Here is a 22502-nt window from a genome sequence, read left to right as displayed (position 1 = left end):
GAGTTCTCAACAGACTGCCGGCTACCAAGCCTGCTATCTGGAGCCTTAAAAACGGTTCCAGAGAGTGAAGCAACTTGCCCCTGGCCACAAGGCTGCTGGGCAGTCAGGACTCAAGCCCAGTCTGCCTTCGTGACCCAGATGCAGCTCAGAAAACAGCGTGGCCGAGCTGTGTGCTGGTGGGGAAGGGAGAGAGGCAGCACAGGTGGTCGGGAACACTGGGACTCACTTCATCAGATGTGAAGCTGTCAGAACATGTTAGGGCTTCTGGCAAAGAAAGAGGAGTATACGTTGTGGAGTCTTTCCTGAGAAAAACGATCGCAACAGTGATATGTTTGGGAAAATCACTCCATCTCCCAACTTGTTCAGTTTGTCATGGTGATTGTTGTTTTCCAGGCAGCTTGATTTGCTCGCAGCGTGAGTGATGCCCACCCTGGCGTGCAGAGACGCAGCCCGGATGGCGCCCTTGGTGGTCCAAGCATATATTTATTTCTACAGGCTGTAAGATCCCAGCAAAAAATGCCCCCACCCCCAATCCCTTTACTGAACACGACAACCCTGGGCACATGTATGTTCGAGAAAATGCTTTGAAGGTTGGCCAAAGTGAAGTATGTGTGTCAACTTATGGAATGGGGACACAGGAAAAAAAAAAAAAAAAAGATGGCTGTTTTCTTTGTCGCCAACACAATGTGCACAGTTCAGGGTGGAGATTCAGAGCCGGGGTGTAAATGCTAATCCCCCCCTTGGGATCTGTGTGGCCGAGAAATTACTCCACCTCACAATTCTCAGTTTTCTCCTCTATAAAATGGGGGTGGTAATAACATCTTCCTCATGTGACTATTATGAGGATAAAAATGAAAGAACATACAGAGCAGAGCCCAGATCCTGGCGCACTGTGAAGCCGTCAATACATCAGGGGTTATTATGTTTTATTATTATCTGGAATGCTTCTTTATTACGCAAAGGACATATATTACTTTTCCCATGAGGAAAAAGATGAAGTTTGGTTTTTACGATCCTCTGCAGTAAAGCAGCATCTGTTTTCTTTGACCTTTCTTTTGGGTCCAGCAATTCTGTGAAGGAAATGACTGCAGAGTATTTTCACTTTGCACTTCAGCTGGAAAGAGAGGTGACAAACAGAATGGGAGACAGATCATTTGTAACACAATTCAACTCTGGCCTCCAATTTTTGAGAATTCCGCCTTATTATGAAAGTTTCCTTAGTTATTCAAAGGAAAAACAGCTCACATCGCCTTCTCTCACTCCCCACATATGGAGAAAACCCAACGAACCCCAGCTGGACCCACACTGACCAACGTGGTTAGACACTGAACAACCGTCATGGACTGACCACTGTGTCTGGTGCTCTGTCCATACTGCCTCACTTAACTCTCAATCGACCTTATGAAGAAGCACCTGAGTCCAGAGGTAACTGCGGCTCAAAGGCTCACGATAAGGACACTAGACCCCAACCAACTGGATGTGAATCCCAACCATGTGACCTTAGGAAAATTACTCAACCTCTCTGAGCCTCAACATCTTAACGGGTAGCACGAAAGCAATACATGTCTCATGGGGCACAGTGAGAATTTAGAGGTGTAATTAGGTGGAAGAGACCAAGAACAGCGACTGGCACATAGTAAGTACTTGATAAATATCAGCTGTTATTGTTCTCACACCTACCTCGTGGCCGAGGAAGTAGAGTGGGCACCTATAGTTTGTTCTGCCCAACATCCATATTCTCACCTCCTGGAAACCACACCCCAAGTTTATTTTCAAGTTCCTCTTCCATTCGTTGCACAGAGTCTTGGATAGGCTGTCAGTCAAAATACTCCAAGAAAGATATGGGTGGCCCGAGAAATGCCAATCAGACATTCTTTCCTAGAATTTAACTCTTAAGGATAGTGACAAAAATGATTGAACACGATTAGAAATCTAAGAATTCAACTTCAGAACAGCACGGACCAGGCTCTCCATTAGTTTCTATTGCCCAGATCCCCAGATCTATTCGGGTCACTTCCCTCCACCCCATGAGCTGTCTCCCAGGCTTCCTACATACAAATTCCAGGGGTCACTTCTGTGGCTTACAATGAAAGAACTCATTCAGCCCATCTATTGATGTCTTTGTTTTGGCAATATTTGGTATTTTCTAAACATCTGATTTTTTTTAATAGTCTATTACTGTTTCATAGAAGCAAGATCTCCCTTGCCCTCTGAAGTTATTACAGTTCATATAAAGCCTTTGTTCCATGAGCTCCATTTTACTTCCCAGTGTTAGTTATTATCTTTGTAGAGTTTGGAGCCCTCGTTTCATGTGTTTGGTTTTCTTCAGTTTGGCAACCCCAGCAATTGGTCCCCACCAGCCTGTCTGCAGCCTCCCTACACAGAGAGTGAGGAAGGGGCAGTGTGTAGTAGGGCATCCCCACTCACTGCCACAGCCCAGCTGCAGGGAGAGACCCCAGACTGCTAGATTTCCACAGGGCCGGGAATACACGCTATGGGAAGAGGTTATTTCCCAAGGGAAGCAGTGTAGCCTCACAGACAGAAGCCAAGTCGACTTGGCGAGTGGCCCTCAACTTCAAGGTTCACATGAAATTATTTGCAAATTCATGTGAACTTTGATTTCCTCATCTATAAAATGGGTATATTCCCAGCATGCAAAGCCATGGTGAAGGTTAAAGAATATTTAGTAATATATGCAAAACACCCAGCAGAGGGCCCAGGACACACATCCTATAAGTGGCAGCTCTAATTACTTTTACTTTATGTCACCGAGAACGCTCCTGCAGTGTGATTCAGCGTGTACCCCAATAAGCTGTACTTGAGCAGATGGAATTTTAACACCCTATCCTCCAACTTCACGTTGATGTTTTTCTTTAGGGTGCCCCACTCTAACCCCATGATCAATCAGTATTTCCGGGTCTGCTCTATAAGAGGCTCATGTCTCCCAGCTGTCCTGTAGGACTCTTTTCTTCAAACACCATCATCTCCAGGGAGACTTCCCTGACTTCCACAGCCCTCTGCACTTACCTCCAACATAACCCACAATTCAGTGAATGACAGCAGCCCCTCAGTATCCATGGGGGATTGGTTCCAGGACCTCCCCGAAGATACCGAACTCCACGGATGCTCGAGTCCCTCGTATAAAATGGTACAGCATTTGCATGTAACCTACACACATCCTCCCACGTACTTTTAACTCATCTCTAGATTACTTACAATACCGAACACAGTATAAATGCCAGGAAATAGTTGTAAATACAATGTAAATACCACGTAACATAGTTTGCTTTTTGGAACTTTCTGGAATTTTCTTCCCCAAGTATTTTTGCATCTGTGGATGTGGAACCCCCACGGATACGGAGGGCCAACTGAAAACTGTTTACCCATCTCCCGTGCTGGGCTCCAAGACACACGTTTCTTTCACCCTGGGTCCCAGCGTCTAGCACAGAGGAAGTGCTCTGAGAAGGGGAGCAGGGAATAAATGATTTGCAGAAAGCAAACCATCCCTCCTGTGCTGCTGCTTCCCCAGCATCTTTGCAGGGAAGCAAACCAACGAAAGGCTAAAGACTGGCAATGCTGACAGATCTGCAAACATCGCCTGGTGCTCAAAGGAAAATCTGGCCACAGGAGGCAGATAGTTATCCCCTACATGTTTCGTTTTTCTTTCCCCCCATCCCTCACCGTCTCTAAACCATCTGCCTCTTCCCCCAACTTTACAACATGAAGTGACAACAGGAAGTCTCCCTTAAGCATTTTCTAATTTCTCTGTTATTTGGTTTTCTACTTTGGTACATGTGAGCCTTGGCTGTATTTCACACAGAAGCTGACATATATTTTATTATGACACACCCCATAAAACAGAGCACATATAAATCACCTGGCATGGTTTTGCTTCACCTGGTTGTTATTGCTAAGATCTCTATTTCTAAGAGCACAAAAGAGAACAGTTCTTGAATCCACAGACGAACAAGGACAGGGTGAGCAGCAGTCAAGTCTACCAGGCTGGGAGACAGAGAGACCAGAGACACGGGCTCCTGGGTGGCTGGCTGTCTGCAGAGACATGAACGACACAGACGGAGAAGCCACACGAACACTCCAGAGAGACCCGGGCAGCTGGGGAAACACTCTACAACTACAGCCCATCTATCAGACCCCTCTGGCTTTCTCAGCCCTAAGAGATTCTGAAATAAACACAAAGGCCCAAGGTGGCATAATACCGAAGCCAGCGGTACCTACTCTTTGGCCTCAATCACTGCATGGGTATGTTTTATCTTGGGGACCCTGACAGTCCCTCTCCTGGGCAGAAGAGCCAGCCAGTCCCTAATGTCCCCAACGTCCTCAACAACCCCACAGCAAGACCCAGGCAGGCTCTAAAATGTCTTGCCCTCAAAGGCCTGGAGATTGAAGGCAGTATCCAGAAACTTCTTCAGAGACACCAGGTGAGTGTTCCTGTTTCCTGTGGCTGGTGCAGCTGCTGGGTCTCGGCCAACATACCTGGGGGAGGAGAGTCAAGCTAAGCGGAGGGCTGAGCCCGGCCCTGCTGCTACCCCAGGACTGCACCGGGTCTAATCCAGCTGCAGAAACGAAGAGCCTGAGGTTCCAAGGGGCCAAGTCACTGGCCTAAGATCAAAGGTAGGAGATTTGAGACACGCAGGAGGTTCTCTAGTTCAGTTCTGGCTGCAGAACAAACACAAAAGTTTCCCCTCCCTAAGGCCGTATTAAAGAGGATCCCTGATGGGGAAGCTGATCTGTCACGGAGAGTCACAGAGCCAGCAGGGACTATGGGGCCCAACTCCTCAGTTTCCAATGCAGCCCAGAGAAGGGCAGTGGCCAGTGCTGGGTCACACAGCAAATGGGGTGGGAAGAGCCAGGATGGGGCCTCAAGCCCCCAGAGCCTCAGGCCTGGAAGACGTGAGGGGTAAACGGCGGGCAACCCCTTGCACCCAGCCTTGTACCATATGGGCCGCGCTCGGCCCAGGATGGTCATGAAGCGCGGGCTGATGTAGTCGTAGTAGCCCATGTTCTTGTGCTCCTCCTGGCACCACACCAGCTCTGCACCCGGGTACTTCTCTGCCTCTCGCCTGATCAGGTCGAAGGGGAATGGAGAGATCTGGGACAGACAGGGAGAAAGAAGGGAATAGCTAGGGGAAGGGGGAAATGCACATGCCAGGCCCCCAGGAGAGCAGCCACTGCTTCCCTCACTGGCCCCAGCCCTGGCACGCTGCCCAGGGCCAGGGGGCTGGCGATATGACCTTGCTCGTCACTGAGCAGTTGAGGGGCTCGGGCGCACCTGCTCCAGGCGTGTGATAGCCACTTGCTTGTCCAGGCCCTGGCTGCTCCGCTCCTTCACCAGGTCATAGTACACCTTTCCTGTGCAGAAGATGAGCCGCCGCACCTGCCCGGGAGCCTGCGCCGCAGCCCCATCCTCAGGAATCACCCGCTGGAAGCTGGTCCCTGGGGACCGACAGGGCATGGCAGGGGCGTCTGCTCCCAGAGGGGCCAGAGCAGCTTGGGAATCAGGTCCACATCCCTGGCACCTCCAGGCTCTCCCTGGCCACTAAGACAAGCCCCAGATTTAGACCTGTGGCTGCAATAGGAACCTCTTGAGCCAAACAATGGAGCAGGGGACAGGGACAAGGGTGGAGACAGTGGCTGGAGCCAAGGGCAGAGCCTTGGGAGCATCAACAATAAGGTGATGGGGTGGGGGGGAGCTGGGGATGATGGGGAGAGCCCCTGAAGGGGACAGAGGTGATGATGTCACACCCGCATCTGACAGCGTCACTGTCCCAAACCTGCTCCCCTTCCAGCCATGCCTACCTCCCAGGCACACTCAATCCACCCCGTCACCAAGCTGGAAGGCGAACCCTGCACAGTCCTCCCTCTCAGCCCCAGAGCCCAGCCTCCATCCCCAAGTCCCATCCATTTTTCCTTCCTGAGCTCATGCCATGTGCCAGGCACCAGACTAAAAATACTACAAAAACCTCTGAGGAAGGTACTGCAGGGTCCCCGCAACCCAGATGAGGACACTGCGGCAGAGAGGGTCACTGGCTGCCAGGGCCCACCAGTACTAGGCACTCAGCCCAGGCGGTCCAGCCCAACGCCAGAGCTCTGCACTGCTGGCTCAGCCGCCCGCCACATCTGAGGGGATGCCCACACACACACGTGAAGAACAAGCACCTGTCCACACCACTGAGGTCCTCCTGGCCAGCCCCTGCCCCTCCGCCTACAATCCAGGACCGTTTTCCCAGACAGCTCTGCTCTGCCAAGCCTCAAGGCCCCACACCTGCTCCTCCCTGATCCTCCACTGGGTCACGTCTCACTTCCAAAACCTGGCCCTTCGGGTGCTTTATCTGACCTCCGACTCCCAGCTAAATGAGGCTGAGAGCTCTTGGAGGGGGCGCTGGCTCCCCAGGGCCAGAAATGTCTGTCTGGCTCATGAGAGAAAACAACGGATGAGTGAACTGATACTCAGTGTCCCTCGAACTAGCAGACCTCTACCAGGCCTCCTGCCTCTAAGCTCTTCTGGTGCAGCCAGGCCGGCCCTGCTGGGAGGCTGCGGGGTCCCAGTGCACTCCTCTGGCCCTGGTGCTCCGCGTAAGTGACCCAAGTGGGTTCAGCCACCCGGCCACTGCACCAACCTCCCAACGCAGCTGCTGGCGGGGATCATGCCAGAAGCTGCTTCAGGGCCAACAGAGCCACAGACAGAGGCAAGCACGGAAGAGTCCCGGGAGCAGAGGCCACACGTGGGCCACCAGGGCCCCCATCAGCCGCCGCCCCCCCACGCCCAGGCACATACCAGAAACCATTTGGTCAAAGCTGGACTTGGCTTCTGGGTGCCTCAGCAGAGATTTGGGTGTGAAGATGATCAGCTGGAAGGGAAACACGTGCCTGGCTGCCAGCCGCCCCTGCTTGGCCAGGGTGCCCTGCACTCGGCCCCTGTACGGTCCCAGTGACGACCAGGCGGGTGGCTCACCGGCTTGCGGAAGGGCAGCAGGATCTGGCGGCGCAGCACGTGGAAGTAGCTGGCCGGCGTGGAGCAGTTGACCACTATCCAGTTGCAGTCGTAGAGCTGTCTCACCTCGAAGTCCTGGGTAAACGCCTGGAGGGGCAGGGTGCGGCTGGGAGGTGGCCTGCCTGTGGCATCCACACCCTGGCCTTGCTGGGCACAGCAGCGTGCAGTCCTGTCCTGGGGGAGGGCGGGCAACACTCACGGGGTAGGCGTCCGAGTCATCATTGCTCATCTGCAGGAACCTCTCGGGCCTGGCTGACGAGTGCTCCGGGCCCTGGAAGCAAATGCCAGATGGCCCAGGCTGGCCAGCGTTTGGGGGGGACTGGGGATCTGTCACACTGGACGGGGACCCTGGGCCTGGGGGAGAGTCTGAAGGGCTTCGTGGAGGAGATGCCCTCACTCCGGAGTGTCAACCGCAGGAAAGCACCAGGAATGTGGGACAAGAGGAGGGAGGTAGCCTCAGATGAGGGTCCGGCCACAGCCATGTGTGAACATGTGGGGCAGAAGGAAAAAGCAAAACGGCCAAGATGCTCTTTCTCTAGAACGTTCTGACCTACAGCAGTGACTGTTTACTATGTGCCTGTGGTGCGCCAGACATAGCTCTACGGACCCCAAACAGATTATTCTCTCGTCTTGTGAAAGCAGCCCTGTGATGGAGATGAGGAAGGCGAGGGACAAAGAGATTAAGAAACAACCTCAACGTCACTCAGCCAGAAAGGGACAGATTCAAACCCAGGTCTGACTCCTACTCCTACCCTGGCCCACGGGGCTGCTCTGCTCCATAAGAGCAGCAAGGACCCCCGCACTGTCCTCCAAGCTGGCTCTCCGTGGGACAGGGGTGACCTGCTCCTCTCTTAGTAGGGACGCCCCAAGGACCCATGGCCACAGGCACCAGCCAGGCCGGCCCAACCCTCCGCAACCAGCCTGACTCACGCTCCACCCAGTGAGATGCCAGCCACCTTTACAGCTGGGAGACCGTGGGCAGTCACAGGCCTTCTCTCCTCGCACGTGAAACAGGAACAGAACTGACTGCCTGGTCCAGCTGTGAGGATGCCACAGGATTATACGTGGCGTGTAAAGTGCACGGCACAGGGAGACCTGTCTCTGAGCAGTACTGATCAATCCCTGACCACGTGACCAGTCCAAGCTGAGTGGGTCCTCGGGGCCATCCACTGCAGCCAGCACAGCCCTGCCCACGCTCCACCTGGTCAGGCTACACACTCACCAGGCTGGCATCTCCTGATGCTGTGCTCCTCCCCTCCCCGAGGGCCTGCACATCCTTCTTCTCCCCCACATGAGGTTCCCCCGACAACATAGGTTCAAATTTCAGCTACTAGCTGTGTGACCTTAGGCAAGCTACTCCACCTTTCTGTGCCCCAGTTTCCTCATCTGGAAAGTGGGAACAGCTCCTGGCACAAAGCAGGCACTCAGGCATGTCCGTTCCGTTTACTGCTGAACAGTAGCATCACCAACTTCAGCAGCGGTGACACAGAGCTACGCAGGCCCCGCCCTGCAGACCCATGTGGTTCCGGGGCACTGGGAGGCACATGCCCCCCCCCCAACTCTGCAAGTGGCCAAGGTTCTAGCCATCCTCTCCCAGGCCGGCCAGGGCCCGCCCCCACGGCCCTCACCATGCCCTCCATGCCGTGGGGCAGCAGCAGCACGACGCCATTGTGCCGAACCCACTTGGCCTGGCCCGTGCTGATGAACTGGTCGATGATGCACTGGGCCGTGTTGTGGAAGTCACCAAACTGCGCCTCCCAGAGGACCAGGGCGTTGGGGCTGGCCATGGCGTAGCCCAGCTCGAAGCCTAAACGGGAGACGCCGAGGCAGAGTCTGTCACACACGGTCCCCAAGTGGTGGTGGCTCCGGCCAGACCCAGCCCTTCCTCCCACGCGCTGCCTGCTCCGCCCGTCCCTCCCAGCAGGACAGAAGCGCCCGGGGACTCCTTGGCGCCCAAAGATCAGGATCTCCCTTCCTGGCCGCCGGCAACACACCCAGAGATGCCACTCTCAGCCCTGACCTCACGTACAGCCAGCTTCAGCCTTATGTAGGCCAGGAGTCAACTCCAAAGACACCCTGGGGAGGCAGCAGGGCCCATTTGCCAAGGGGCCCCCCAAATATGGCGGGGCTGCTGAGGGGAACGGGCAGGAACAGCCCCAGAGGCAGCTCCCCAGAAGCGGTGGCCAGTCTCGGTGGGTTCCTGTTTCTGGGAGGAAGCAGGCCAGCTAAAGGCCAAGCCAAGGGAGAGTGCAGGGGGCCAGTCTGGGGAGCCCAGAGTCTAGGGAGGGGGCCTCGAGACGGGGCTGCTGGGTGTGGTGGCACAGAGGGCAAGACAGACAGGAACGTGGAGGTGGCCAGGCCAGGCTCAGGGCCGGTCAGTGGCAGCAGCAGTCAGTGGACTCGATGGGGTTTTCTGTCTGGGCCCACTGTTGCCCAGGGACAAGCTCTGGTATCCAGAGCTCCCACCCAGGCCAGAGTGCACCCCCACCCCCCATCTGGGCTCTCTGAGGGGCCAGATGGGACAGGACCTCATCTCTGATGTGGCCTCAGGTGGGGGCAGCCCAACCACTGTCCCTCAGGGCTGTCCGAGGACCCAGGTCCACCCAGGGGCCTCTGAGCCTCTTCGGCCCCACCCAGCCCCAGACCACGGTCAAAACAACAAAACCAGACACCCTGAGGTGCAAGACCCTCTCTGGTCCCCAAGCATCTCAGGGCCCGCCCGACCTGCAGGCAGACTTCTGACCCACCCAGAACTCCGTACTCCGAGAGGGAGCTGTTGCACACAGTGTAGGGGGCCTGGTGAGGCCAGAGGTGGTTCATGGGGACACACGTCCTCCGGTCAACTTCCTGGTCATGGAGAACGTGGTGCCGGTGACTGCAGAGACACAGACCAGGAAGGGAGGGGAGGCGGGCGGACTGAGCAGGACACCAGGCAAAGTCCCACAGGATGGCGACATCAAGAAGGCCGTGGAAAGCCAGAGCGATCTGGTCCTTCCTCTGGGCAGCCGCCCCTCCCACTGGTGCCCTCACACACGCCCCGGGGGTCTTGGAGCACAGGCGTGAGAGGCTCAGCTTCTCCCCTAAGGAGGGATCCGATGACACCTGCCTTGCCGACCTCCCAGATGCTGGGTGGAGCCTGAGACCCTAGGAGGCCACACCCCAGGGGCACCATCTCCCTGCCCATCCTGCTAGCCCCTTTACCACCTCACCTGCTCTGTCCAGGTTTACAGGAGGCAGGAATTCCTGTGCATAAGGGGGGCCCCCCTGGCCAAACCCCAAGCCTTGTGAGGACTGACATGCCACTCAGGGTGCAGTGGAGTGGCCCTCTGTACCCTGGTTGGAGCAAGACCAGCAGTGATGAGGGAGTGGGACGTGAGAAAGATGGCCTGTCGAATACTGGAAGCCACACTCCAGGACTCACTAACATGGCAGAGACAGAGTTGAGATCCCAAACATCTGGGGTCCCACACAGAGGAAATGTAATGAGGACAACCGGCAAGTGTAAAGTCCCTCATCTGGACTCAAAACCGAACTGCGAACAAGCAAGATGATGGCAGGGAGCTGGCTTGACAGTAGTTCACAGAAGAGAAACAAAGGATCTTGAGGACCATAGATAACCACAAGGGTTGACATCAACCAACAGCTTGGGCCAAGCAGTCAGCTCTGCACGCTGGCCCCGTGGGGACAGAGAGGCAGGCAGCCTAGCAGCCCTCAGACAGCTTGGCCCAAGGGTGGGGGCTAGTGTGCTGATAGAGTTACCTGAGAACACCTCCTTGGCTTCCCAGACAAGGTCTAGGAAGAGAAGGAAGGGCCACTCCACTCCAGAGGCCCTGGGCCGACTGTGAGAGATCCCCAGCGCAGCTGAGCTCTCAGCTCCCCCCAGGCACAAGGCTAATGCCCATAGGGCCTAGGGCCCAGAGCCCCCCACCCTCACCTGAATGTGCCCCTCTCCACGTCCTGCCCACTGAGCCGCACATGGATGCCTTCCTTGAGCAGGGAGCCAAAGGCCATGTACTCTGCCAGCGCCCAGTCCACTGTCCTCTTCCTGGTCATGTCCGCACGGCCCCGCAGGATACGAGAGAGGCCTGCGGGAGGGGAGGGCCAGCCTGAGGGCCACAGGGCTTGGCCACCCCATCTGGGACAGCCATAGTCCCTGGGACCTGGGCCGGGTGTGTATATACTCAGTGTACACCCCTCCCACCGAGCAGGGCCCCGGCAGGATGCAGGAGGCCCCTCCTCCAGCATCACCACTCTAGCCAACACACAGGGCCAGCCTGAGCCCACATCCCCACCAGCCTCCCTCCCTGCGGGAAGGAGCAGGCACCGTTAGGCGATCATCCGCCACATGCATACGCCGCATTCGTTGATTCAGGGACGTTTCCCATAAGCCCACGGGAGAGGTACCAAACTCCCCCACCCCTAGATGAGAAGACACGCTCAGAAGAAGGAATTCATTTACTCACGATCACATAGCTATGAAGGTGCTTGGATCTGAGCCCAGGCACCCGGCCCAGGCTGGGCTCCCATCAGCCCTACACCCACACAGACCCTGTGTGACTGCACAGAGCCGGTGCCCCAAGACACCTGGGCCTCCACGTGCACGTGGAGGAATCCTCTTGGAACGCCCACAGGCTGCTCAGAGGGTGCACGGGGACCCCACTACCATCGCGGGGGCCCTCCAGGCTGCCTGAGCAGAGGACACGATGGACACCATCGTGGCCAAGAGGCGCAGCCAGTGACCACCTACTAGCCTAGGGTCGCCCTCTGTCATCCACCCAGCCCAGCACTCTTGCCGCCCAACATTCTAGGCCCAACCGCCCCCTCCATGGGAAGCCCTTCTTTCCCTGCTCTCCTTCTGCCTGATGCAGGGATGCCCCCGGCAAAGGCACTGGGAAAATACAAGGTGTCCCACAGAAGCCTGGTCACCAGCACCCAGCTGGGAGCGTGGCATCCACACCTGCTCACCCTGAGAGGAGCTGTTAACACAGGCACCTCATGGGGCACAAGGGAGGCACTGAGAGCTCCGCTGATCTACCCAAGACCAAGTCAAGATGAGGGCCGGGCCTCCCTGACTCCTGACGCCATCTCCCTTGGGACACGATGTCTGGGACAGTGGCCCATGCTGGAGCCTGCACAGCAACCTCACCCGTGTGGATCTTAAAGTCCTCCAGGGGCACAGAGCTGGCCACTTCACCAATGTGGGTCAGCATGTCCTCTGGAATACCCGTGGCTGGGCATGTCATGCTCTTGGGCTCCCCGTCCACAGTGAAGAAGCCTGAGAGGGCAGAGGCTCTGTGACTTGTGTGTGGCAGTGGGGCCTCAGCTCCCCTGGCCAGACTGTCTCCCCAGGACTCAGGGACCCACCACTCCCTTAACCCCAATGGCACTCAAACCCTGAGCCCATCCTGGGGACCTGGGACAGCTGACAGCACCCACCTAACATCCTCCCCTCCGGCACCTGTGAGGCCCCTCCCTGGACCCAGGGTCACAGCCATCTAGCTCTGCCCCAGAGAGGCCCGCTGAGCACCCCTCCCCCAGGGCCCACTCCACTTTGCGGTCCACCCTCCCTGACCCAGCCCTTTCCAGGAAGCAGCTCATCACATGTGTCCCGAGGGCGGCACTATCTCCCTCTACTCCCGCCTACCCCACCTGCAGGAAGCAGTCCCACACAGCCTCAGGGGTCTCAGGGACAAAGCCCACAGCCTCTGGGCTGGGCAGCAACTGTCCTCATTCAGGATCACTCCAGTCCTGGTCCCAGTGCCAGAGTCCAGGGCCCAGGCAAATCACTCTTAGCCACACGCTGCTCACTCACCAGGCCAGGGGGAGTCCAGCCAGTGCTTTATATGCAGGATCTTTTTATCCTTGGACCTGCCAAACGCCTCCTCACAGATCCGGTCATATTTGGCGATTTCTTCCTGAAATCAGGGTGAAGGCCTGGATTGAGGCAACGATGCCCTGGGCAGCCGGAGGCTGAGTCAACCCAGACTCATAAACCCTGGTCCCTCTCACCACGTTCTAGAGGAACTGTCTGCCCACTGGCCCACAGGGACCTTAAGGCCAGAGATAAAAGTCCCAGAGTGCAGGGGGATCCTGGAAAGAGTTCAGATGATTGCACTCAGCAAGGGACTTGGGGGAACGCAGGAAAGACTCACAGTCCTTGCTCTGAGAGCTCCCTGAAGGCGGGAGGGCAAGCACATCCACAGATAACTACGGGGTCAAACCCGGCTCAGGGCTACCTCCTACAGGAAGCCTTCTTGGACTCTGGCCTGAGGATGGGCTTCCATGCATCGCAGCGTTCCCTGTACCCCACCAGACTGTAAATGTCTCTGGTCCTCCGTCCCCCTCGATAACAGGGGGCTAGTGGGGACAAGGACCATATTGGCTACTTCTATAAACCGCCAGTGCCCAGCACTGGGCTGATGACATCAGCAGCCGCCTCAGGCTGATCCCAGGCGCTGACCGGCCCACCTCGAATTCCTGCAGGGTCACGGTGCCCTCGGCGATGAGCTTGTCTGCGTACTTCTTCAGCACAGGCACCTGCCTGTGGATCTGCTTGTACATGAGCGGCTGCGTGAACATGGGCTCGTCCATCTCGTTGTGGCCACGCCGGCGGTAACAGACCTGCAGGGACAGAGGGTGGGTCCCCGCGCCCAGGCGGTGTGGCTGGCGCAGTCACTGCACAACTGGGGCACACCTGGCAGGCCACATCCGTGAGGCCTCACCAGCCCCCACTACAACCCATCACCAAATGCCCCACCCCCAGGCCTCTGCAGAGATGGTGCTCAGCGGTTCTAAACCTGCCGCTCAGCCCCGACTAGCAAAGATGTTGCAGACCCGGCGCACTTGCCACGGCAGGGACAGTCTGAGCACCTCCACCTCAGTTCCCCAGACCCACCAGGTCCACCACGACGTCTTTATTGAAGGTGTTCCTCCACTCGGCCGCCACACTGCACACATACATCACGGCCTCTGGGTCGTCTGCATTCACATGGAAGATGGGCGCGTTGACTACACGGGCGACGTCGGTGGGGTATGGTGAGGAGCGGGCCATCCGGGGGTCCGTGGTGAAGCCAATCTGCAGAAGCAGGAGGCACTGAGAGCTGGACAGCAGCAGCCGCCTGGGAGACCAGAGGGCCAGGGGGCCAGGGGAGAGGCGCCTTTGCCTCGAGGTCCATCGGTTGTGCTCAGGAGGTGCAGGGGACATGATGGGCTAACAGTGGATGACCTCGAAATCAGACGTAGCCGCGGGTCCCACGGGGATGGCGGTAACACCAGGGGAATCGTGTCTGCTCTTTCTCCTGCAATCATTTTTATACAGTGGGAGTGGGGAGTGCAAGTTGGGGTAAAACCCAGTCTCACCAGTTACTAACTGTACAACCTTGGGCCAGGTACTTAATTCCCAAAGCCTGTTTCCTCATCGATTAAAAGGGCTCATTAAATTCCTACCTCACAGGGTTATACTGTGAAGGTTAAATGACTTAATTTGCGAATAAGGTAGTTAACCCAGGGCTTTACAGGCTCAGAAGAAGAGCTGTTATTAACCACAGCTACCTTTTTTAAAAGCAAAGGCTGTGAGAGTTGTGTTCTAAGACTGCCTGGGTCACATGGAGCTCAAGGCAGCATCTAGTTACATGCTCAGCCTCGGTGCTGGTTATACCCATCTTCCTCTGCCCTTACTGCTTTCTCACATACATAATATGGGGGGAGGGGGCTGCAGAGAGAAGGACAGAGAGACACAGAGACAAAGACAGACAGATGTATACACCTCCCAGTTCCACAGACCAGGAAACCGAGGCTGAGAGATCAGGCATCTTGCCTGAAATCACACTCTGGTAAGTAGCAGAGCGGGGGGGTTAAACCCAGAAATGCCTCACTCGTCCCCTCAAAGTGCTGCCTGGATTCAGGGATGGAGGACACTGACAGGGCCCAGCACACAGCCCAGGCCCTCACCTGGTTGTTGACGACGACGTGCACGGTACCGTTGGTGGTGTAAGAGGGCAGGTCACTCAGGTGGAAGGTCTCATAGACCACACCCTGGCCAGCGAAGGCGGCATCCCCATGCACCAGGATGGACATGACCTGCAGGGCAGGATATAAGCCAGGAGGGGCCCCCATGCCCCAGCCCGTGCAGCCCAGCCCTGCTCCTGGACTTCAGAGATTCAGAGCCTACCCCTCAGAACCCAGGACCTCAGGGCCCAGGCAAGCTCACCTTCTTGCCCTGAGCATCCCCGCGGTAGAACTGCTCTGCCTTCGTCTTCCCCTGCACCACGGGGTCCACAGCTTCCAGGTGGGAGGGGTTGGCCACGAGCGACAGAGTGATGTTCCTGTTTGTGACTCGGTTGATCCTCTCATGGTACATGCCGAGGTGATATTTGACATCTCCGGAGCCCTGAAGGTTGACGTGGCCTGTGATGAACCTCCCCCCCCACCCTATCCCAGACATGCAAGCTTACAGTGGCGCTGGGACATTCCCGGGATTCTGCTCCCTGGGAAGGCTGTTTTGTCCCTGACTCACACCTGCATCCTTCCCCCAAACCCAGCACAACGCCCTTCTTGCCCTCCAGGCTGGCCTAAGAAAGGTAGGCAGGTTCCCTGGGCCTTGGCTCCCTTCTTGGGGCCCCTCCACATTACCAACAACCATCCTCTCCGCATTAACGATGGCAGAGTGGGGAAGGGGTAAGGCACCTGTAGGAAGGGGCCAGCCAGCAGCAGTGAAGGCACAGAAATGAAGGGCGGCTCTTAATTGGCATTGAGACCACGGGCTAGGCCTCTGGGCACACATTGGAGCAGGACCTGTACCTAACTCCTTACACCAAAGTAACCAAAAATGTACAGACAAAGCCATAGTATCAGGGGAAAACATGACATACTTTATGATCTTGGAGTAGGGAAAGTCTTTCTAAACAATGTACAAACCTCAGAAGCCATAAAGGATGAGACAGCTAAAATCTAATATATTTGCCATGTGGGAAGAAGATCCATGCAAGTATCAGGGGAAAAAAATCAAGCTGGGAAAATACTTATCAGACAAACGCAGGCAAAGGGCTAACTCCTTCAATACATAAGGCACTTTTACAAACTGGTGAGATAAAGCCCAAAAAACCCATAGAAAAATGAGCAAAAGCCAGGAAAAGGAATTTACAGAAAAAGGCACCCATGACTTAAACGTGAAAAGACGCTCAAATTCGAAACAGAGAAATATGTTCAAATGCAGTGACGTTTGGACCTAGAACATTGGCAAAGATGGAAAGGTTGGACAGAGTAAGGGAAGCCGGGGGCCTGGGACCTTCGCACACAGCGTGTGGGCTCGCTGCTGTCTGCAAGCTCTTTGGAGGGCAATTCAGTCCTACCTCCTCAGCTCCAGCCACCGCATTTCTCGGATACCGTCTAAAAGTGCACACGTGTGCGCAGACACTCATTCCACCACCTAATGCTCATCAACAGGAGATAGCAGAAAGCAGAGGGGCACTCGAAGCTCGAGGAGCTCTGTGTGCAGCTCTGAAACAGTGACGGCTCGTTAAGTGAAAACAGCAAGGTGGCCAGCGGCATCACGAGCTGCTCCCCTGGCTTTTTACAAATAAAGCTGTACTGGACACATACGTGTGTTCGCACTGCGTGGAACATTTCTGGAAGTACACACTTTAACACAAAAACTGACCACAGCAGAGCCTATGGGGAGCAGGAAAGGGGTCTCAGAAGGGAAACACACTCATTGTGTAATCTTTTCTTCAAACGACGCTCACATTACTTTTTCTATTAAAAAAAAGTAAATTTGTTTAAAGTGTCCTTTGGCCAGGTTTTACAGTTTACTCACATGTTGTCTCTGATTCCTCACAACCATTCTGGGGGCAGGAACTTTTATCCCCATTTTACAGAAGAGCAAACTGAGGCTCAGAGAGATGAAAGTGCTTGAGCAAAATGAACATGATGGCGGGAAGATTCTGGATTGGGAGCCAGCAGATGTGGATTCTAGTCCTGCTCTGGCCTAACGTGCTGGATGATTTTGGAGCAGTCATTTAATGTGGTTCATTTTAAAAACCATGCACCTGTGCTGAGTGCTGGGGCTTCGGGAATGAGGTCCCTGCCATCACCCTGCTACCAGCCTGGAAGGGAAAACAGACACATACACACACACACACAGGCGCGCACGCACATGCGTGCGCGTGATGGAGAAGGCCAGAGTAGAGACGGACCTGCTGGGAAAGGAGGCACAGAGGAGGGAGAGACAGGATTGCTGCCTGGAGGACCAGGAAAGTCACTAGGAGATGGGTAGGGCTGGGAAAGAGGCAGAGAGCAGAAGAGAGGAAAGCCATCTGGCTGAGGGCCCAGCATGGGCAGAGGCGTGGGGTATGAGGCATACATGACACGTATACGTGCCAGGAAGGGGGTGAGGGCAGAAAAATATTCTCTCTGCTCATCAGTGGGCACAGGAAACCGTCCTGACCTCCCAATGCTGTGCTGGTCAAACAAGTGAGTGAGGCAGCCCTTCAGGGAAGGTAGACAGGACCCTGGGCACAGAGGTATGGCCACATGAGCTGAACTGAATAACTTCAGGCACTTCCCTGCACACCTCTCTGGGCCTCAGTCCCCCCAGCTGGAAACAGGGAGGTTAGCCCAGATTACCTGAGGGCTCTCCCAGCTGTTGGAGATCATAGCACTTGGCTCCAAAACACCTTAGGAGCCTCACACAGACACCCCCAGCCTCTCTCCCACTCTTCTGCATGTCCGTCCACCTCAAGGTCTGTCTGAGCCTGCAAGCTCCTGGCCCAGGCCCTCTCCAGTCCACGTCCCAAATACCCAGCTCTCCAGGGGCTCTGGGGCCTGGGCCTGGCACCCACCTCATCCGCCGCCTCCAGCTTGGGGTCAAACTGGCAGAAGATCTGCTCCAGGTCCTTGCGGATGACGTTGGCCAGCACGTTCAGCCTGCCCCTGGAGCCAGAGGGGGCAGGGCTCTTACCATGCTCCCTGCCCACCTGGGACCTATCAGAATTAGCATGGGGGCTGGAAGGCCCCACCCTCTCATCCCGCCTCAATCTACAAGGTGTGTGAGCGGGTCCAGCTGGCCGGCCCCCCTGGGCAGGCAGGCATCCCCCGCTACAACTCAGATTCAGGAGGCCCTCGCGAGCAGGGAGCCACCCAGCCTCATGGCAGGGTGTCTACTCACCCCTCTCCCCAACCAAAAGTTGAGCCCAACCCAGCACCTTGACCCCAAGCTGCTAGCGAATCACAGCTGCTCACACATGGCTCCCCAGCCCAGCCCAGTGACATGGAAGTGATAAGGATAGGGAAGAGGGGACTGGACTGCCCCTAAGATCAGGAGTCACCAGAGGCCCTGTCCAGAGGAGCTGAGTGAGGACTGAGGGGTGGGGGGAGGAAAGCAGCCAGGCCCAGGGATTCTCCAGTCCAGCCTGAGCTTCCCATCGGGGGCAACCTATTCAGGGGTGGGCACCAGCCTGATGGGGGCACAGGACATGACTCCGAGCCCGCTCCCCATAGACTACCAGCGGATGCCGGCCCCAGGCCTGCTCACACCCTGACCTCCAGCCCCGCACGGCCCAGTGACAGAAGGGCAGCGCTCCTCCAGCGGGCCCCTCTCCTGCTCTGCGGGGATGGCAGGGCTGTGGGATCACAGGAGCCGTCTGAACAACCCTCAGCCCCTCTGGGCAAAGCCTCCGGCCTCAAAGGCCCCTCCCCAAACACGGAGGCCTGGCCGAGGGCAGCCCTTGACTCTGGAGCCCTCCTCAGGCCAGGAGCCTGGCCAGCACCACCACCCAGCCCCAGAGCTGCCTGACGGCCCAGCACCATCCTCTCCCACAGTCCTACTGAAGCCACGTACGCCCCTGCCTCCTCGGACCACGGGGCCAGCTCTGCACGACCCTCTGACCAGACACCAAGCATTTCTGGGGCCCCCAGAGCGCAGAGCCTGTGTGGCAAAGCTTGGGCTCCCGGGAGGCCAGCCCACAGGGTGGGGACCCTCCTCACAATGCATCCTGATGCCCCTGGTGCAGATGTAGTCCGGGGCTGGCCCACCTGTGAGCAGCTGGAAACAGGCACAGGAAATGCAGGGGCTTTGCCCCCCAGACTGCTCAGCAGTCCTCTTCCAGCCCGTTTAGCAGGACCCCTGGCCACCTTGGCCATATTCCTCATTAGCCACAGGCTCCAGCTCAGAGGTAACTGCCCAGTGGCCAGACCAGCCTTCCAAGTCTTTATCAAAGTCACAGGAAATGTGTGGCCAGCTTGCAGCCGGGGAAAGAGACCCTCGGCTCACCTCCAGAGACCTCCCACCAGGGGATGCGAACCTGAGGCCACCTGCCCAGGCTCTGCCCTCACTTCCCTGGGATGTGCCCCTCCACATCCCCTTGTCCACAGGAACCTCAAGTAGCGTGATATACCCCTCTTCTGTAACCTCAATACTCCTGGGGACAACAGCAACATGGTGAGAGAGAAACAGTTTAAGAGAGCCTGGTTCCATGTGGCTTTGGCCACATGCTTTCTGTGATGAGCAGCCCAGGGCCCAGGGACTCTGATAACTTTCTAGACCACTCTGCCTCTATCCTCAGGTCCCACCAACACCCCTGCTCTGATTTTCAAAGCCTCCTATCCACCTCAGCTTGCTGGGCCTGGAGGAGAAGCGCCCACCTGTGTGGCATCCCCAGGATGACATTCTCGATCCCCATCTCGCTGGATTTGTCGATGATGGTCTTGAGGGCAGGAATCATGACCTCACAGCCCTCCAGGCCAAACCGCTTCTCTGAGGACCACTTCCGGGCCAGGAAATCTTCAAACCTGCTTGGGGAGAGATGGGGAAGGGTGGAGAGGCTGGGCTCCTGGGGGCTGTTGATGAGGGCTCGGAGCAGGATGCCAGGACACAGGAAGCTGCAAAGCCACCTCCCGCTGCGCAGTCCAGGACCTGGCACAGACACCATGATGCTCCTACCAGCAAGCAGCATAGGTCGGCGGGGAGGCTGAGGGTCCTCCCAACTTCAACAGACCTCTGGCTCCATCAATTCCCAGTTACCACCCTCTCTTCCCCTTCCAGTCACACTGCTCCAACTAGCCATTCCCCTGCTCCCAGACCACTGCCCTCCAGCACACACGTGCCCTGGGGCGCTCTCCTCATGCCCCAAAGATGCCTCACGGCTCAACTCAAATTCCAGCCCACACGTCACTGCTCAGGGAGCCACTTTACTCCTAGCAGCTGGTCCAGGGGCTCCTCCAGGCCCCCGTAGCCCTGGGAAGACCCAGCTTCAGAGAAGTTCAGGGGCAGAACCAGGCAGTGCCCCACCTGCAGGAAGGCGCTGCTACACTCACTCCACACAGGGACGTCTTTCTGCCACTTCCACCCTCATTCGGTGTCATGTTCTCCTGGAGCACCATCCAGCCCTGCCTTCCCTTACCGGGCACCCTCCTAGTTTCTTAGCCAGGGCCTGGGACATTTCATACAGCCCTGGAGCAGGCCCCCCAGCCACTCAGGCTGCCCGGGGTGGTGCTGGGAGCCTGACCTCATAGAGCGCACCAGCCGGGCCAGCAGGGTCCGCTTCTCCTCGCTGGAGAACTGCATCACGCCAGGGGTCTCGAACTTCTGCCGGATCCACTGACACTGCTCCACGTCATTGATGAACATGAACTCCAGACCGATGTGCTGGCAGTATGTGTTCTGGGGGAAAGGGAAGCGCTCCACGAGGAGCCAAGAAGAAGACCGACCGCCTTGGGATCTGGAACAGAAAAGGCAGCGCCCTCCCTCCCTCTATCGCACGCCAGAGCTTCATCAGCTGTGCCCGACACACCTGCCTGTGCTCACCTCCAGGCGCCGAATGATCTCCCGCAGAGAAAGGGTGTTTTCAGAGCCTCCAATAAAGGTAGTTGTGGGCAGCTGGAACTCCTTATCCAGGTCAGCCTCCCGCAGGTCGTAGAAGGCTAGGAGGCACATATGGCAGAGCCCGGGCAGCAGAGAGGAGAGAGGGAGGTCAGGCCCAGGTGGGGCCCAGCTGTATCCCCAGACCTCCCAACAGTGCCCCCAGGACCCTCCCGCCATGTCTAGCCTAAAGCTCAAAGGCCCTCTGTCTGCAGGGCACAGGGCATGAGTCAGAGCCTAGCTTGCCGCCATAAGGGTGGGCCTGGACAGATGTCTCAAGCTTGTTGAGCGTGGCACACCAGCTAGGGAAGACGGGGAGGCCTCCCTTGCAGGGACATCATGCATAGCTGGGCAAGGGTCAGAAGAAAGCCTCCCAGGCTGCTTGCTGAAACCCAAGACCCAGAGGCACTGTAGGCTCAGAGCCCCTCACTGGGCACAGGCACCAGCTGGCTCTGGTGTCACCAGGGCAACAGGAAAGGGTACCGACTCACCCAATTTATCAATGGTGGTGATTAAGTCTGAGGGCACAAAGGAGTCCAGGTCTGCATCCAGAATGCCCAGGGGGTCCAGTTGGGCCACATGGTGGCCACGGATCTGGAGAAGGGGAAAAGGTCGGGGCGGAGCTGGAACGCAGCTGGACAGACCCTCACCAAGACTGAGATTCTGGGCCCTGGCCCCTCAAGTTCCCCTTCAGAATTTCAAGTTTCCACATATCTCCAGCACCCAGCCACTGAACAGTTGCCTAGGAGACCCCACCATAGCCACTAAGGTGGCAGGAGCTCAATTCTGTTTCAAAGTACAACATGCAGCTTTCAAAAACAGGAAAGAACGCGTACACAAAAGTAGTTACTACGGTACTATTAGTAATTGCAAAATTCTAAAAACTTCCCAAATGTCCATCAACAGGAGACTGGCAAATGGATATGGGAAATCCACACAGGGGATACTACAGAGCTGCTAAAAGGAATGAGGAAAATTCCTAACTGCTACTATGAGGTTGTCTCCACAAAATATTATTAAGCAAAAGGGCAAATTACAGAAAAGTGTGTGTGGTAAACTGCCCAGTATCTAAGAAAGGGAAGAGAAAAGTAAACACATGCATTTGCATTTATTTGTATATATTTGCATGTCTACAAATAAATATATGCATTAGAAGAATATACAGTAAAATAAGAAAACTATAAAATAAGGAAAATTATTACCTACAGGGAAAGGACAAAATAGGGCAGAGCAACAGGGCTAGAAGCTAGGCTTTTAACAATATATCTTGCATTGACGATTTGACTTTGGAAGCTTATAAGTATTTTATATCACTATAAAACAAAATTAAGTTTTAAAAATTGAAAGTAAGACAAAACAAATGAATTAATGCATCCATTTGGTGGCATAACTACATAGAGAGGAACTATTCCAACTGACTAACAGAATATTCCCCAAAGACAAACAGAACTGCAGGAATAAAAAGATCATAAATTCATTTACAGTACCAATCAGCAGTGGTAGTACTAGAATTGTATTCTCAGACTGTCATGTGTGGATTGTGGGAAAATCAAGTAAGTCATTGTATTGCTGTGTTTGAGAACCTCTATTTTTGGTATCTTTAAAAGGAGATGGTGACATAAGACTGATGAGGTC

The 22502-nt window shown here is 55.9% G+C and overlaps 1 protein-coding gene across 3 annotated transcripts in view; it reads right to left on the bottom strand.

Moving 5' to 3' along the window:
* Positions 1-785: 785 nt before the first annotated feature.
* OGDHL (oxoglutarate dehydrogenase L) overlaps positions 786-22502 on the bottom strand; it is a 30325-nt gene continuing 8608 nt past the window's right edge. Inside the window, exons 5-25 of one of the 3 annotated variants that reach the window (XR_009559237.1) lie at positions 21359-21461; positions 20814-20929; positions 20515-20669; positions 19652-19798; positions 17851-17941; positions 15222-15401; positions 14963-15091; positions 13908-14087; positions 13481-13633; positions 12825-12927; positions 12159-12287; positions 10947-11097; positions 9760-9887; positions 8641-8819; positions 7212-7283; positions 6974-7099; positions 6797-6869; positions 5291-5454; positions 4956-5110; positions 1681-4494; positions 789-1114 (exon numbers count right to left, since the gene is read on the bottom strand). Coding sequence is in view for 1 of the 3 variants with exons in the window: in XM_060285914.1 (XP_060141897.1) it covers positions 4371-4494; positions 4956-5110; positions 5291-5454; positions 6797-6869; positions 6974-7099; positions 7212-7283; positions 8641-8819; positions 9760-9887; positions 10947-11097; positions 12159-12287; positions 12825-12927; positions 13481-13633; positions 13908-14087; positions 14963-15091; positions 15222-15401; positions 17851-17941; positions 19652-19798; positions 20515-20669; positions 20814-20929; positions 21359-21461 (2658 nt within the window). In the remaining 2 variants the exon portion in view is untranslated. Of the gene's footprint in view, positions 4495-4955; positions 5111-5290; positions 5455-6796; positions 6870-6973; positions 7100-7211; positions 7284-8640; positions 8820-9759; positions 9888-10946; positions 11098-12158; positions 12288-12824; positions 12928-13480; positions 13634-13907; positions 14088-14962; positions 15092-15221; positions 15402-17850; positions 17942-19651; positions 19799-20514; positions 20670-20813; positions 20930-21358; positions 21462-22502 lie in introns of all 3 variants that reach the window. The other 2 variants (XR_009559238.1, XM_060285914.1) reach the window with 2 other exon arrangements.

This window comes from Globicephala melas, chromosome 16 (genome assembly GCF_963455315.2).
Source record: "Globicephala melas chromosome 16, mGloMel1.2, whole genome shotgun sequence".
Classification (NCBI taxonomy): Eukaryota; Metazoa; Chordata; class Mammalia; order Artiodactyla; family Delphinidae; genus Globicephala; species Globicephala melas.
The sequence above is the reverse complement of the archived record's forward strand: the minus strand, read 5'-3'. Positions and strand labels throughout refer to the sequence as shown.